Source organism: Corella eumyota, chromosome 3 (assembly GCF_963082875.1).
Source record: "Corella eumyota chromosome 3, kaCorEumy4.1, whole genome shotgun sequence".
NCBI classification, from domain to species: domain Eukaryota; kingdom Metazoa; phylum Chordata; class Ascidiacea; order Phlebobranchia; family Corellidae; genus Corella; species Corella eumyota.
The window spans coordinates 9010377-9025802 of NC_137492.1; the positions used below are offsets into that span (position 1 = coordinate 9010377).

The following is a 15426-nucleotide window of genomic DNA, read 5'->3' on the forward strand; positions in this document are numbered from 1 at the left end:
CTCAGTGAACATTAATTTCATTTAAAAAATTTACAATTTTCTACCAAAAACAAACAGTACCATTTTAATTGATTTATTGTTTTTATTTGCCAGAACCATTTTTAAGATTAAATGGGAAAAATGGTCTTAATGTTCAGCAACTCAATGACGTTATTTATAAACAGTTTTCATGTAAGCATCTAAGATATTTTTTTATTTAACAATAGCTTGTTAAGATCAACAGTTTACTAGCGCTTAAATACAATGTTACAGGATGGATGCAGTAGGGATTGAAGCTAAGATCTAACGTAGTAAAGCTAGGTGTTTTCATTATGACATCACATTTGGCTATCTAATGCTTTGCTGAGTAGTGCGTTTGACTCAATATCATATAAATAAACAACACAGTTTTGTAGATTTGTAGGAGTTACAGGTAATGTTAATGAAAATGGTTCTTTTTTAATAAACAATCCTGTATTCAGTTGCTAGTTGTCAGCTTGGCTTGTTGAAGAACAATTATTATTACACAACATGTGGTCATTGGTTATATTTTTAATGTTTCTATGCCGTATAGTCCTTAAGTAAGTTTATATGAATGGCCAATTACTAAGTAGCAGGTAACTAATTGGTAATAAAAATCGTTAATATCTCAAGCCTGCTTAAGGTATCTTGAAACTGAGACAAATGTTTTTTTTTGTTTAGGAAAAAAGAAAAATGTCGGCTTTTTACATAGCGAATAAGGATAAAAAACTAGTTTTATTAACAGGCGTAAGCGCTAATAAATTTATTGAAAAACTAATGTTTAACTATTTTTTAACAAGGCAAAATAAAATTAGCCTATGTAGACATAAAATGTTAAAAAAATTGGATTTGGGAAAATTTAGACCTCTTTATGGAGAGGATGATTTTACATTTGTACAAAAAGAAGAATATTGAAAAAAATTAATTCAATATTTTTGTTCCTTTTTAATTCGTGGCTATAAAATATATATATATTAAAATATTGTTTTAAATCTGTTCATTTAACATTTTGTTATTACTATGTAAAACGCTGTTCTTATTCATCTTTTTATAGCTAACTTAATATTCTTTTTTTGTGTATATCTTTATCCTCGATGTGGGAAGGTCGAATGCACGACGTAGATAAGAGTTGCAACTGTTACCTCGACCCAGTCTCGAGTTGCCTTTAATAGTTTGGTATATTATAGATTATTATTGCCCAATGTTTATGCTGCTGATTAAAGTTTAATTTTGTATTAGGGTTACATGTTTTTAAGCACAGCAAATATTTTAAGATATGCCACGGCTTATAAATAATTTTGTGACGTGTTATTGTTGTCGTATAGAAGCTAAACAGCCGTTGAAGAAAACCATTTTTCAATTTGTTTTTAATTCAAAAAAAGGTGAAAACGTGAGATTTTTCTCAGAAATGTCCGATGAGATTTCGGTAGCTGAAACAATAAAATCGTTTGTGTTTACAAATTTAACTAAGTATGCAGTTGACATCGTAAAGGAGGTGACGATGATGATTTACTTTAAAAGTTTATTAAAAATTCTAACTTTATAATACCGTTTATCTGGTTATCAGTTTATTGGTAGGGCTGTAGGGGTAGGACTGTAGGATGTTGACAAAAAAGTACTGTTTGCACATGTGTTATAATTAACAGTCATATTTTTGGGACAATACTAAAGTACGGGATGCGGGATAGTGCGGGACCGTATGTAAACGTTAACGAAAATTCGCGGAATGCGGGACGGAACGGAATTTTTGTACTTTTCTGCAGGATGATTGCTGTTTTTATCTAAAGGGCTAAGGGGTGATGCGGGATTAACTTTAAAGGTCAAGAAATGATGCGAAATTAAATATAAAGTACAAGGGAAGATTAGGGGAGGGTATAAAAAGTCCGTCCTTTTCTCCATTCAGCGTTTTTTTGTTAACGTTTACATATGGCCTCGGTATTTCCCGCACCCCGCAACTTTTCGCATTCCGTATTTTAGTACTACCCATATTTTTGTAATAAAAGTAATATATATAATAAAATAAGGATGTGTAATGGTGCCTATAAAATATACGGGATTGAGTGAATCATATGGCTGTATGAACTCTGAATTATTTATTTGATCAAATCAATTTATGCAATCCCCTTGAATTTGTCCATACAGTATACTTTATAGGTATCCTTAGTACATCTAAATGCATATAACTGTTATTACCACTACTGTCTGACTGTCAGACTGTTGTTGCCATAATCACTATTATCGCTTTTATCAGTATTAGGTCAAGTAACGTAATGCAATATTATAAGAAGTTTTTATAGAATTGGTTTAAGCACCTAAATTGACTTTAAACACAAGCACTTTTTAAAATTTTGTTTCTTTTTTTAAGTTTGAACAAGGTTGGGAGGAAAAAGATTGGCAAATTCAACTTTTACTTGCTGAGTGTGTCTTCGCTTTTGCTTTGTTGTTACTCATTTATATTACTTGGATGTTTTATGGAGAAGCTATAACTGCACTGTTTACTGAGTCAAAAATTAAGTAGGTTACAATAATAATATTTAACAAAAATCAAGATAAAAAACATGTGCGATTTCAAGTTACCCTTTTTTGTGTTTAATTAGAATGTCTGAATGTTTAAGTTTTGGTGTAATAGTTCTATCCAATAACATAATGTGATGTTTAAAAGAAACGTAGTTTACATTTTTTTGTTATATGGCAATCAAAAATATTTATTTATTTAACATTTACTCTGAAATCTTTAGAACACAATGAATAAACCGGAAAATTTGGTAGAGTGTTGGAATGATGACGAGAGAATGAACTTTTTATTTTCCGATTTTCCTGCCAACAAAGAAACTAACCCAACACATTGGAAAACAAAATTTGATTTTTGGACAACATTAATATTGGATTTATACAGAAATAATGATGACATAGTTTTAAATTACAATGCCATAGGAAAATGGGTGGAAAGAAAAGGACAGAAGCCTTTGGGTTTACATTTAATTTGGACCGAAATGATAGCTCAAAAACAGCTAATTCCAGCAGATTATTACACTAATGACTTGGCAAGAAATTTTACTTGGTATGGTTGGGGAGTTAACACGTTTGTCCGCAAGCCAGTAACCTGGTTGGCAGATAAATTATTAAGCCCTATATCACGTCACAATGGTTTCAATTCTTCTCAATCTCAGGATTTTGTAAACACGGATATAATTAAAATAAAAAGTAACATGTTATTTTATTTGTTGCTGGAAATTGAAGAAAAGGTTACTTTACATAAAAACATGTTCCTTGTAATGCACGAGAAGCTGTTAAACTCTTTTGGAAAAGATGAAAAGTCTTTGGATTTATTACTTTTATGCCTTGAACAACAGAAACGAGTTTCAGTTTATTTAAGTAAATCTGATACTGACAGTGATAAAACGATGGGACGCAAATATGTCAAATTTAGCAAATACCCTGATGTTTTTGTAGAAAAAGTGACCGAAGTTGATGTTGGAATATTAAAGTTAAAACAAAGCGAAATTTTCCTCAGCCACAAAATTACTGCCTTATATAAAAATCAAACCAAACTTCATGAAAATGCTCAAAAATGCACACATTCTGGTCAAAAAACTAAAGCGAAATCTGCTTTGCGACAAAAGCACAGGACCTCTGTCTTAATTGAGAAAAAAGAAAAGTCTTTAGAGAATATTCAACTTCTTTTAGAAAAAATAGAACTATGTGAAACTGATCAATTGATTGTTAAGGCTTTCGAAGCAGGAAAAATGGCACTTAAAGACACCATAAAAAATATGTCAATTGACAGTGTTGAAAATACGATGGAAGAGTTAAATTCTTTAATTGAAGAAAATCAGGAAATGTCTGATATAATCGCTACACCATTGTCAGCGAATGATATGTCTACTGAAGACTTAGAAAAAGAGCTAGCAGATTTGTTAAAAGAAAGTGAAGCCAAATCAGAAACTCATGATGTAAATGATCTCAACAATGCAATGGCTGCATTAAACTCTGTGAGTTCTGAAATTAAAAAACTGGATTTACCTGACACACCTTCAACACCCATCAAAAAAGTTCAGCCCTTAAGCGAGTTGGCCTAAATATTATTTTAATATGTGCTTGGTTATTTACTTTTTCTGCTGTGATGTCAACATTCATTACATTTGTACTTGTTGTAATATATACTTTGTTGAACTTTTTTGTTTCGATTTTAGCATGGTTTAATATTATAATGTGATAATATTAAGTTTAGAAGTTGAACAATAAAATTTTATTCAGTAAATTACATGTAAACACTTTTAAATATTGCTTATAGTTCTTGGTTATGGGTAAATATATTATTTTTTTTCTTAATTTTAAATTATAGTTCGCTAAATTTTCAATAATTTTTTGTTGATTTATTGATGATTTAATCATATCAATATTCTTTAAATATTTTTATATTCTTTTTAATTTAGTTTTAAACTACAGATTTGTAAATATTGAAGTCAATTAGGGTAAAAATTATGAAATCAACGGTTTTGGCTCAGGAATTATTTTGTAGGGGATTAAATTCAATTAAACCAAATCAACTTTTACAAAACCACATCTCACGATCTTCTAACATTTTGTTTGTGGGTAAGTTTTAATTTAAAAATTGCAGAATTAAATTAAAACTGTTTTTTTTCTAAATTTAATGGTTAATTTTTTTTAAATTCAATATTTTTTTTGGGTAATTTGGAACAATTCTAATTTCTAAAAATATAGGAAAACAACTCTAGCTAAAACCAGTGCGTTAGTTAACACTAAAAGTTTTTGGTGTCCACTTAGTGCGTATTGTATTCGACTGAAATATTTTCCGCCAATCAGAAAGTTAAGCCAAAAAACATTGGTGCTTAAAATACCAAATGTTTATTTTGCAAAGCACAGCTTTCGCATCACAAATTGAAAACTTTCGCTGTTCATGAGAAGAAAAAATTGCCGTACGCAAATAATAGGAAATCAAAAATTAAAAATTTTAAGCTTAAAAAACAAGCTACATTTGCTTTTAATTGGTGCAAATTAACTACTTTAAAATAGTTTTTTATTTAATTATGCAAAGTGCAAACCGAGCAAACAATTAAATGAAACTGTTGATGAAAACGTTATAGTTAATTACAAAAAAAATTTATTGTACAAGATTTTTATCATGTTACCATAGTTTAAAATCAAGTTTACATAAATATTGTTCAAATTTAGACATAATTTTAATTTTGTCGTTTAACTCATTAAACTGCATATTGTTTTCATTTTCAATGAATTATTTTCATATTTAATGAATTGTTTTCATTTTTAATAAATTTTTTTATTACGTAAACATTATTACTATAGGAAAAGTAGTAATAAAACGTTATGTTTAAAAAAAATATTTTATATGGCCATGTTAAAATAGAGCTAGCTGGTCCTTACAAGCTAACTGTACATTGTGAGTGCCACAACGAAGTGTGGCGGGTTTACTAGTGTTTATATATATATATATGGCCTATATATTATTTCAAAGATAACCTGTATATACTTTGATCTTGATCTTGGTCTTTTTGTGGTTGTACTTTCCATAAAAGCCCTCTATTAAATATTATTTCAATATTTTAAACAAATTTACTTATATATGTTTTGTTTTATTGCAAGAAAACAAAAAATACGAACTAAACAATAATGTTTACATTGTTGGGTTTGGTAAGGCAGTAAGTGGAATGTGCAGAACTCTGCAAGATCTAATTGGGGATCATATTGTTGGTGGAGCTTTATGTATTCCTCTTGGCTCTCATAATGACTTAACCAAGGCAGGTAAAAGGTAAACAGTTTAATGTTTAGTTAAGTTCTAATAAGAAATTTATGCTGATGACTGAATAACTGGCTGCATAGAGTAGTGATTAGAACGTTTCTCTTTACTAAATAAGGGCTTGGGTTTGGTTTTCAAAACTATCTTATCGTACTGTTTTTAAGTATCTAAAGCTTCATTTTACAATACTAATATTAGTGATATACAAAACAATGTTTAAATAAGTTTTCCGAGCTTGTGGTTCAATTGTTTTTTGACTTTTTTATTAGTGATTTGCTGCCAATAAATGATGGAAAAATTAGGATTTTTGAAGGTGCCAAAAATAATTTGCCTGATCTTGAGAGCTCCAAGGCTACTAAAGTAATTATCAACACTTGTAAATCTGCAGCAAAAACTGATTTGGTAATTTCTTTAATATCTGGAGGTAAATTATTATGAAATTATTATTAATCTTTGATTTAGTAAGTTGAGAACACTTGGCCATAGTTTAAATTTTAGCTGCTTCAGTATCAAGGCGCTATAAATTATACAAACTTCTGCCGAGCCAAAAACCAATCGACACATAACTTATTGGTCAACTTTTTAACAACATCCCAAACTGATTAAAGCAGCCCAAGACTAGGTTTGGCTAACAAATACAACATTTTAAGTGGTAAAGCCGGCCTTTCAAGTTAAGACTAAAGATATATATACAAAAATATTTGGTAAATGTTTATAATTATTTTTAGTTTAAAAAACTAAATGTTTAAAAATAAATTAAAAAACAAGTTTTATTGTGAATATTTGTCAGGTGGTTCAGCTTTGCTTTGTTCTCCTTTTTTTCCGCTTATGATTGAAGATAAAGTTAAAATCACTAAAATTCTGAGCTCTAAAGGTGCTAGTATAAGTGAGTTAAACGTAGTTCGACAAAATCTTTCAAATGTTAAGGGTGGAAAGTTATCTGAAATGACTCAACCTGCCCAGGTTTAATTTGTATTATGTAAAAGTGAATACTTTATACTTAGTTGACATAATAGAATTATATTATAGTTACTCTAGTTCTGAATTGACTTTCACAGTTTGGATATTAGAATATAGTAAAATTGCCAATAATTAATCTGCTGTACAGTTTTTGGCTTAGCAGCAGATAAAAATTTATAGCAACTTATTCAATGCTGCTACAGTAAGAAAATTATTGGATTTAAACCAGCAATGGCAGAGTGGTGTAGCAGTCAGAACACTTTCTACACTAAATAGGTTCTGGGTTAATTATAGGCAATTACAACGTATAGTTTTCCAAATTGTCATTGGCAACTTGAGACTGGGTTGGGGTAACTGATGTTCGTCTATGTTAGGATTGTAAAGTCGACTTTCCCACGACAAGGATATATAATTTGATAAAAAAATAAAACTAAGACCTAATGCACTATAGAGTTTTAAAACTGTTAGAAATAAAAAACCTGAAATAATTAATTTAAATATTATCCTGTCTAACTAAACTGATATCAATAGCCATATCCTGTTTGACAATTAGTATACCATGAAATGAATAAATTTTTTTAATAGTATTGGAATTTTTTCACTATATAAGTGTTCATTGTCAATGAATAATGATAAAAAAATTTCTAGATGGTTAATTTAATTTTGTCCGATATTATTGGGGATTCTTTAAATCTTATTGCAAGTGGTCCTACCATAAAAAAAACAACAACTCCACAAGATGCAATAAATATTATCAACAAATATCAAATGTCAAATTTAATACCTTCTACAGCATTAGAATTGCTAAACAAAAAATCCACAGAACTAGGATTAAATTCGTATAATGATCAAGATTGTTTAAATTTGTTGATTGGTTCAAATAAAACTATTATAAAGGTATGCAAAAGTTGTATTTTTATGTTTAATTATTCTTGATGTAAAATTTAAATTTTTTAATCTAAATATAAACAACCTTTAGTTACTCTATAGTGTTTTAAATAGTACATGCTTTTTAGGCATTAAATAAAGAATCTTTCAATCTTGGAATAAACTCAATAATTTTCAGTCATGAACTGCAAGGAGAAGCTAAAGTTTTGGGCAAAAACTTTGCTGATTTGGCTCTTTTTTTAAGTAAATTTTATGACAACCCTGCTCCAATTCATGATGAATTATCGGAAAATCTGTGTTTTAAATTTGTTAATTCACATGGCTGTTCAAAGGAAGAGTTTAAAAAAGTTGTGGAGAAGACCATAACTTATTTAAATCAGTCAATTTTTAAAAATAACAAAAATGATGTTTGCATCATAGGAGGAGGCGAAACAACAGTTTCTTTAACCCCTAACTCAGGTTTAGGAGGTCGAAATCAAGAAATGGTGTTATCAGCTGCTATACAATTTTACAACTTATATCAAACTTTTGAAAACAAAAGTATTTTTAATAAAATGGAGTTCACTTTTTTGTCGGCTGGCACTGATGGCCAAGATGGGCCTACTAATGCAGCAGGAGCTTTTTTTTGTACAGAAGATTTAAATCAATTTGATGTCGATTTGGCCACCAAGCATTTGAAAGAGCACGATTCGAATCCTTATTTCGAATCTAATGGTGGTTTGATTAAGACTGGGTTAACCGGTAGTAATGTAATGGATGTAAATTTGCTTATAATTTCCCAAAAAATTAACAAAAGATAAATTTTTTCTAAACATTTATATTTTGAAGCTAAATTTTGCTTTTTTGTTGTATATATTTGTCTTAATCTTTATCTGCATACTTTTGAAAGTGCTATAAAATAACTTACTTAATTAGTTGTTTATTTTGTGCAAATGCAGTTGTAAGCTTAATAGAGTTAGTTTTACACTATTTTAATTAATACACAATTTTCTATGCAACTCACTCTTAATTTAGAATTTTTGTTATGCAAAACTATTTAGGTAAATTAATTAAGTCTATTTTATTCTCAGATTGTTTTATATTTTTGAATTTTAAGAACGTTAACTAATTTTTTTTATAAAATGACGGAAACAACTTTAGATAGAATACGAAACATAGCTGATGATTGTATAAATAAGGTGAGATAATATAACTTAAACTATAGATTTTGTAGTAAAATATTAAATTACTTCTTATTTTTTATAGCTTACTTATGGATCGGCAATTTTTTGGGCAGACAAGGCTGCTTCCTTATCAAAATGTAAGTATTTTTAATTTGATATACCTTTAACTTTAATATATTTATTCAAAATCTAAACAATTTGTTATCTATGTACAGTGTAATATTGCATGTACCAAAATTTTTGTAATTCAATTTATGGTTTTCTCCCTAAATAACAAAGCATAATAATTAAACTTTTGATTTGTTGTTTTAAAAAGGCCAATCTAAAGTACAAACATACAATCAGTAACAAACTAGTTATTATTGGAATACTGTCATATTACCAAAAACCACATGTCTAAAAATTTTACCGACAATGGGATTATTCTTATTTGACTCATCCTACTCTCATTTGGAAAATGCCTTTAAAATCTGTAAAATGTTGACGTAAATTTTGATAAACTGCATTTTTTATAGATCAAGTAAAAGATGTGTATAGATTGGCACAATGTATGTTCTTTCTTGGTCAATATGAAAGAGCTGTTATACTTATAACAAGAAGGCAACTTCATACTGTTTACAGTGCTTTCAGGTTTCTTTTGTAAATTATTTTTGTGTGTATTTATTCCTAGATTGGAAAGTTGACTTTTTAATCTAAAAATAGAGAAATATTTGTTATTTTGACCCAGTCTTAAGTTGCTTTTGACAGATTAGGATATTAATGAAGACAAAGTTAAAATCACTAAAATTCTGACCTCTAGAGGTGCTAGTATAAGTGAGTTAAACGTAGTTCGACAAAATCTTTCAAATGTTAAGGGCGGAAAGTTATCTGAAATGACTCAACCTGCCCAGGTTTAATTTTTATTATGTAAAAGTGAATACTTTATACTTAGTTGACATAATATAATTATATTATAGTTACCCTAATTCTGAATTGACTTTTACAGTTTGGATATTAGAATATAGTAAAATTGCCAATAATTAATCTGTTGTTCAGTTTTTGGTTTAGCAGAAAGTTGACTTTTTAATCTAAAAATAGAGAAACATTTGTTATTTTGACCCAGCCTTATGTTGTTATCAACAGATTAGGATATTAATGATTATTATTCCCTATAATTAATCTGCAGATTGGGGTTAGTCTGTGCTGTTTATAATCACCTAACTATTTGTCAGGATTACCAACCTGTTAATACCTATTTAAGTATCATCAAAAAAATAAAATATTTTGTGCTAGTACTTAAGAACATGTATCTGTTTAATTTACTGGTTGCTGTTGGTTTGTTAACTTCAATTTTTTTTTAACTTGACAAAAATAGTGTTAACTTATTAACTTTGATATAGCAGTAATTTTTTTTGCAACTCTTTGTAATAAAATTATGTTGTCATTCACATTAATTTAAATTTGTTTAAATAAACTAGCTGCAATCGTTTAACATTGTTAGTTCTTTAGATACCTCGCAGCAAAATGTTATGCTTCTAGTGAAGAATGGCAGTTAGCTTTAGAAATCATTGAAAATACAACTTTAATGAAGGAAGGTGACAAAGTTTTTCTGTCTAAAGATAACGATGAAATTCCGCAAGATAAGGTATGCATTGCAATATTAATTTTTCTAGTTTTTTGTTTTTTTAATTTCTATTTAGTACAGCATTTTAAATTTAAATAAAGTTTAAGTCATCAAACTTATTTTAATAAAAATTATTGCCAAAAAATTGACATGCCAATATGATGACATTTTTTTACTACTAATCCAAAGTATTGACACTAAAACCACTGCATTGACAAACATAATAGTGGTTAAACACTTGGTTTTACTACATAAGATCATGGGTTCGATCATTACTATTTTATGTTGTAGCATTTTTAAATATTGCCATGATTGCTATTTAGTAGATAAATATTGGGAAATTATAAACAAGAATATTTTACACTGGCAAAGCTAAATAAAATTAGATTGTGGTAATAATAAAATATGTTACTTTACTTTTAGGCCAAACAGTTGGCCTTCCATCATCAACGATAAATAAATATGAATCAAAAATTATCTACGGTTATTTATAGGAAATGGAAGCTTCACTACAATTACTTAAAGGAGATATATATGAGGCTTTGGACATTAGAGAAATTGCATCAGACTGTTATAAGGTTGGTTTAAACTAAAAGTATTTGCATCGGTTAACATCTATAGAAAGCATTTATTTTTATTTTGTATTGTTTTTTAAACCTTACTTTTAAGAATATTTTTATTTAGGATGGCTTGTTTTAAAATTGATTTTATTTAACATATAGTAAACTTTATATAACATTATGGCACTGTAATAACTTTAAAAATATATTATGTACCTTTTACACCTAAACAAGCTTTTTTTTTCTAACTGTGTTTAAAATTGTTCATATTTACTTATTTCAATAAAGGCGGCTTTAAAGGCTGATGTGTTTTGTTATGAAGCATTTGAGAGACTGGTTGGCCATCATATGTTAAGGGCAGAGGAAGAGCAAGATCTTCTTAATTCATTGCAGTTTGAAAAACAAACAAAAACTTTAGAAGAGGAACAATTAATACGTTTTTTATACCAATCTCAACTTAAAAAGGTTGCGTTTTTTTAAGTGTTTGTTTTAATTTTTATTAAATTTTTAGTGTATGTAAAGATAGACAACTAAAAATAACTTTACAATTTAAAATAAATGCTATTTTCAGTATTTTCAACATTTTAATTTGTTGGTATATGCTGTAAAAGCAGCGACATTTCATAAACATAGAACAGTATTTTATTTTCAGTATGACAAACCTAATAATTTTTCGGTGCCTGATAATATGGACAAACTCCACGATAATTTAGATATTGCTACAAGTTTAGCTGAACGACATTATTATAACTGTGAATTCAGAACTAGTTTTCAAATCACTGAAGGGTATGTTTATTATGGAATACTGTTTTATTACCGAAAACCATTTATCAAATAGTTGTTTAACCAAAAACTTATGCCTAAAAAAATTTGGATATTTGGAAAATTGTCATTTGGAAAAATTGTCTATTTTGTAACTGGTTTGTATTATTATGAGCAGTGGATACGATACCATTTATTTAAATGTTATCATTTTCTTATTGCTAACAATTTTAAAGTTTTAATTTTTTTTTTTTTTTTAAATCATTTTTTATCTTTTGCGAAAGAGTCCTGTTAACTAAGTTCAATTTTTTGGTTTAATTGCATTTTAGAATTTTGAAAACTGATCCCTTCCATACCAATTGTTTACCATTACATGTTGCTCTGTTAGTTGAACTCAAACTTTCAAATCATTTGTTTTTTCTTGCTCATAAACTTGTTTCAAGATATCCCAAACTACCAGTAAGTATATTTAGGTTCTAAATTTATATATAACAGAGCATAGTGGAATGTATATATATTCGTATATTTAATTTATAGGCCTTCAAAGTAAAAAAATGTGTTGAGGTGCACAGTTAAATAAGTATTACCAAATTAAGATTCTGACCATCTTATAACAAATAAAATACAGCCTGTAGGGTGGGCAATTGACTAGTATTACTAAAATTCTTATAAAATGTAAGAACTGCATAGTGGACTCTATCACATGTAGTTTCTTGTTCGATTCCCATTGCTTCGATATTGTAAAGTTCTTAGCAATATGGAGTATTGCTATGGACTACTCCTTCTTACAAAATTATGTAAAATACAAAACGTAGGGATTATACTTTTTATAAACCCTTAACATTTTTGTAGATATCATGGTATGCTGTAGGATGTTATTATCATCTGCAACCCAAAAAACAAGAAAGTGCAAGAAAATATTTAATGAAAACTACCACAATTGATAAGGTCTGTTTAAAAACTTAAACTTTATAGTCCCTAAACAAACCTTTTTTTCTTTGCAATCGATTTTCTGTTGTTTTTATTTTATTTTTTTTTTTTTGAAGAATAATAAAATGCAAGTACTTTAATTTGTATAATTTAAACATATAAATTTAAGAAAATTATGATCTTAATAGTGTGGATTGATTTTTGAAACTCCTATTTTTGTTAGATGTATGGACCAGCTTGGTTAGCTTATGGTCATTCATTTGCAATAGAGAATGAACACGATCAAGCAATGGCTGCCTACTTTACAGCATCCCAACTTATGAAGGGGTGAGGTTATTTTTATTGTTGTATTTCTAGAGAAAAATGCTCAATTTTGTTTTATGAATTAGATCTGTCTAAAAAAGAGTAGTCCATATGGTTGTGACAGTTTAATGTATGTATGTCTGTTCGTCAACTGTGTTTTACTTTTGTCAAATGATCTTAGATGCCAATTTGTTAAAAATGAACACTTAACCAGTTTGTAATCATCTTATAACTGCATCTGATGAAGTAATTTCTTTACTTAGCATAAATACTTGACATACACTCTTACATTTTGTATTCTAGATGTCATCTTCCATTCTTATACATAGGGTTGGAATACAGTGTTACTAACAACACAAAGCTAGCTGAAAAGTTTTTTCTAACTGCACTTGATATTAGTCCAGAAGATCCCAATGTATTACATGAAATGGGTGTGGCTTCATATGCTAATAAAGAGTGAGTAAACTATAGTGTTAGGTATTTTGCCAGCAGCGTTTTTTACCTTTTGTTTGGACTAATAAGTTGGCCTTTCCACATTGGGGAGATAAGGATATATAAAAAAAAAATGTAATATTTTGTTCTAATCACAATGTTTTATATAGTTATGCAGGTGCCTTAAAATACTTCAACAAAGCTTTAAAACTAGTTCAAAAATTAGGTGAAGAAATCTTAATTGATGAATGGGAACCTTTACTTAATAATCTTGGCCACACTCATAGGTTTGTAATATTGTTTACATGTTTACTACATATAATTTGTGATAAAAATAGTTAAAACCACCTAATAATCAAAACAGAAATTTATAATTTACAGGCAGTTATTGAATTATTCTGAAGCGTTAGAGTACCACAGAAGAGCTTTAACATTAGTTCCCCAATCTGCAGAAACTTACTCTGCAATTGGATTTATTTATAGTTATATGGGCAACTATTCAGAGGCTGTTGAATATTTGCACAAGGTAACTTTATTTTAAAAATATTTTTGGTGTATTTGTGATGATAAAGTTAGACATTTCTTGGTAAAAATGATGCCCTTGCAATTTCCAATGTTGAACTTTTCTCTAAACTACCTATCCGAGGGGTCAAATGGTAACCTAGGTTCCTGCCACAAAATTTGTAGTTATTATTTTCGATCAGATCACAATCCAATTACATAGCCAAAAAGATTGGTAACTTTATCGTCGCTAAATTACAAAAAATACCCCTGTATGTTTAAACTTTTACTTACTCGCACGTTTGTTTAAATTTTAGATTTTGATATTTAAATGTTTGTAAGCATTAAAAAAAATGTAATTAATTTGATTTTGTAGTCTCTAGGTCTACGCCATGACGATGCATTTACTTCAAGTTTGTTGGACATTGTAATAGACCAATATGCAAAAAGTGATGATCCAAGTTTATTTAACACTGATGAAGAAATTCCTGATTTTCCACCCTTAATTACGCCACCATTTCGAACTGCAGGTTAATTTTTAATTAAATTAATTTTTTTATTTTGTAAAAATTTAATCCCTTAAAAATTTAAGGGATTGGATGGACAATTTATTATGCCATAGATAACATTAAAACTGTAGTTACTTTGTTTTTGTTTTCTCCCCAAAATAAAATAAAGAAATATTAGTTAAACTCGTCGATTGCCACCCTACGGGGAGTTTTTAATTGTTTTATATATTTTATCAATATATGCTTTTGTTTGCTAACAAACCAGTTTTAAAGGCTTTCAAATTAAACATTATTAACTAAGCACCATTATATATACATTTTATGATGTTATATAAATTGATCATGATGAATAATTTTTAATTTAAAGATCAAACCCTGGAAGTCGAAACTCCTGCTTTTTCTGCTCTTCCTCAGCATTTACGATTTAAATCGATAAGTATGGACACAAGTGCAACATCTGACTTTTCCGAGATCCATCAAACTCTTGGAACACCTTTTTCTGGGATCACTGCGCTCTCCTCCTTAAGAAAGGAGGATCGATCTGTTGCATGGCATGATGACAGCGTAACAAGTGATCATTTTCCTTCAGAAGTTGAGAAAACCTCCTCGTCTTCTTCGACTCTTCAGAGTTCCTCTACAGTCCACAAGGGAGCAGGGGATAAGGTTGAGTTAACGTCGAAATCCCAAGAGTTGTTAAATAAGACTGATACTGATGAAGTTTTGTTTGTAACTGACGATGACATGGAGCTGGAGGAAAATTCAGATTAAAAAAAAATTTTAGGAAAATTTAAAATTTGATAAACTGGACAGAAAATTTTTTTACTGGCTTTTAAATTAAAGCTGTTCAAATTCTTATAGTGTTCTAAAAGTATGGTATCAAAAAAAATTATTTAAAAGTATAGTATTAAAAATTTTAATAATCAAAAACATTGATTTGCTTTTGGTTTCTATTAAAATAATTTTTGAATTTTTTATACTTTTTGTTTCATTACATAAACTATTTAGGTTCAACATGTTAATTTTTTGTTTCAATTAA

The 15426-nt window shown here is 28.6% G+C and overlaps 3 protein-coding genes across 4 annotated transcripts; all 3 read left to right on the plus strand.

Moving 5' to 3' along the window:
* The first annotated feature begins 1365 nt into the window (after positions 1–1365).
* On the plus strand, positions 1366–4081 carry LOC145746331 (charged multivesicular body protein 7-like). The gene is made up of 3 exons (XM_082564593.1): positions 1366–1495; positions 2366–2514; positions 2739–4081. Exon 3 carries the CDS (start codon positions 2745–2747, stop codon positions 4077–4079), a length of 1335 nt encoding a protein of 444 aa, XP_082420719.1. The 5' UTR covers positions 1366–1495; positions 2366–2514; positions 2739–2744; the 3' UTR covers positions 4080–4081.
* Positions 4082–4465: 384 nt separating this feature from the next.
* LOC145746329 (glycerate kinase-like) lies at positions 4466–8461 on the plus strand. The gene is made up of 6 exons (XM_082564591.1): positions 4466–4596; positions 5626–5791; positions 6049–6203; positions 6570–6742; positions 7388–7636; positions 7756–8461. The coding sequence occupies exons 1-6, from the start codon at positions 4485–4487 to the stop codon at positions 8425–8427; spliced, it is 1527 nt and encodes a 508-aa protein (XP_082420717.1). The 5' UTR covers positions 4466–4484; the 3' UTR covers positions 8428–8461.
* Positions 8462–8666: 205 nt separating this feature from the next.
* On the plus strand, positions 8667–15169 carry LOC145746328 (cell division cycle protein 16 homolog). 2 transcript variants are annotated; one of them, XM_082564589.1, is made up of 15 exons: positions 8667–8805; positions 8873–8927; positions 9306–9420; positions 10279–10414; positions 10888–10971; positions 11242–11418; positions 11606–11739; positions 12045–12174; positions 12568–12663; positions 12869–12972; positions 13252–13404; positions 13551–13667; positions 13762–13906; positions 14258–14411; positions 14758–15169. In XM_082564589.1, exons 1-15 carry the CDS (start codon positions 8749–8751, stop codon positions 15156–15158), a joined length of 2058 nt encoding a protein of 685 aa, XP_082420715.1. In that variant the 5' UTR covers positions 8667–8748; the 3' UTR covers positions 15159–15169. The 2 variants fall into 2 exon arrangements, with proteins under 2 accessions (XP_082420715.1, XP_082420716.1); XM_082564590.1 differs by lacking the exons at positions 8667–8805; positions 8873–8927; positions 9306–9420 and adding an exon at positions 9539–9680.
* The last annotated feature ends 257 nt before the right edge of the window (positions 15170–15426 follow it).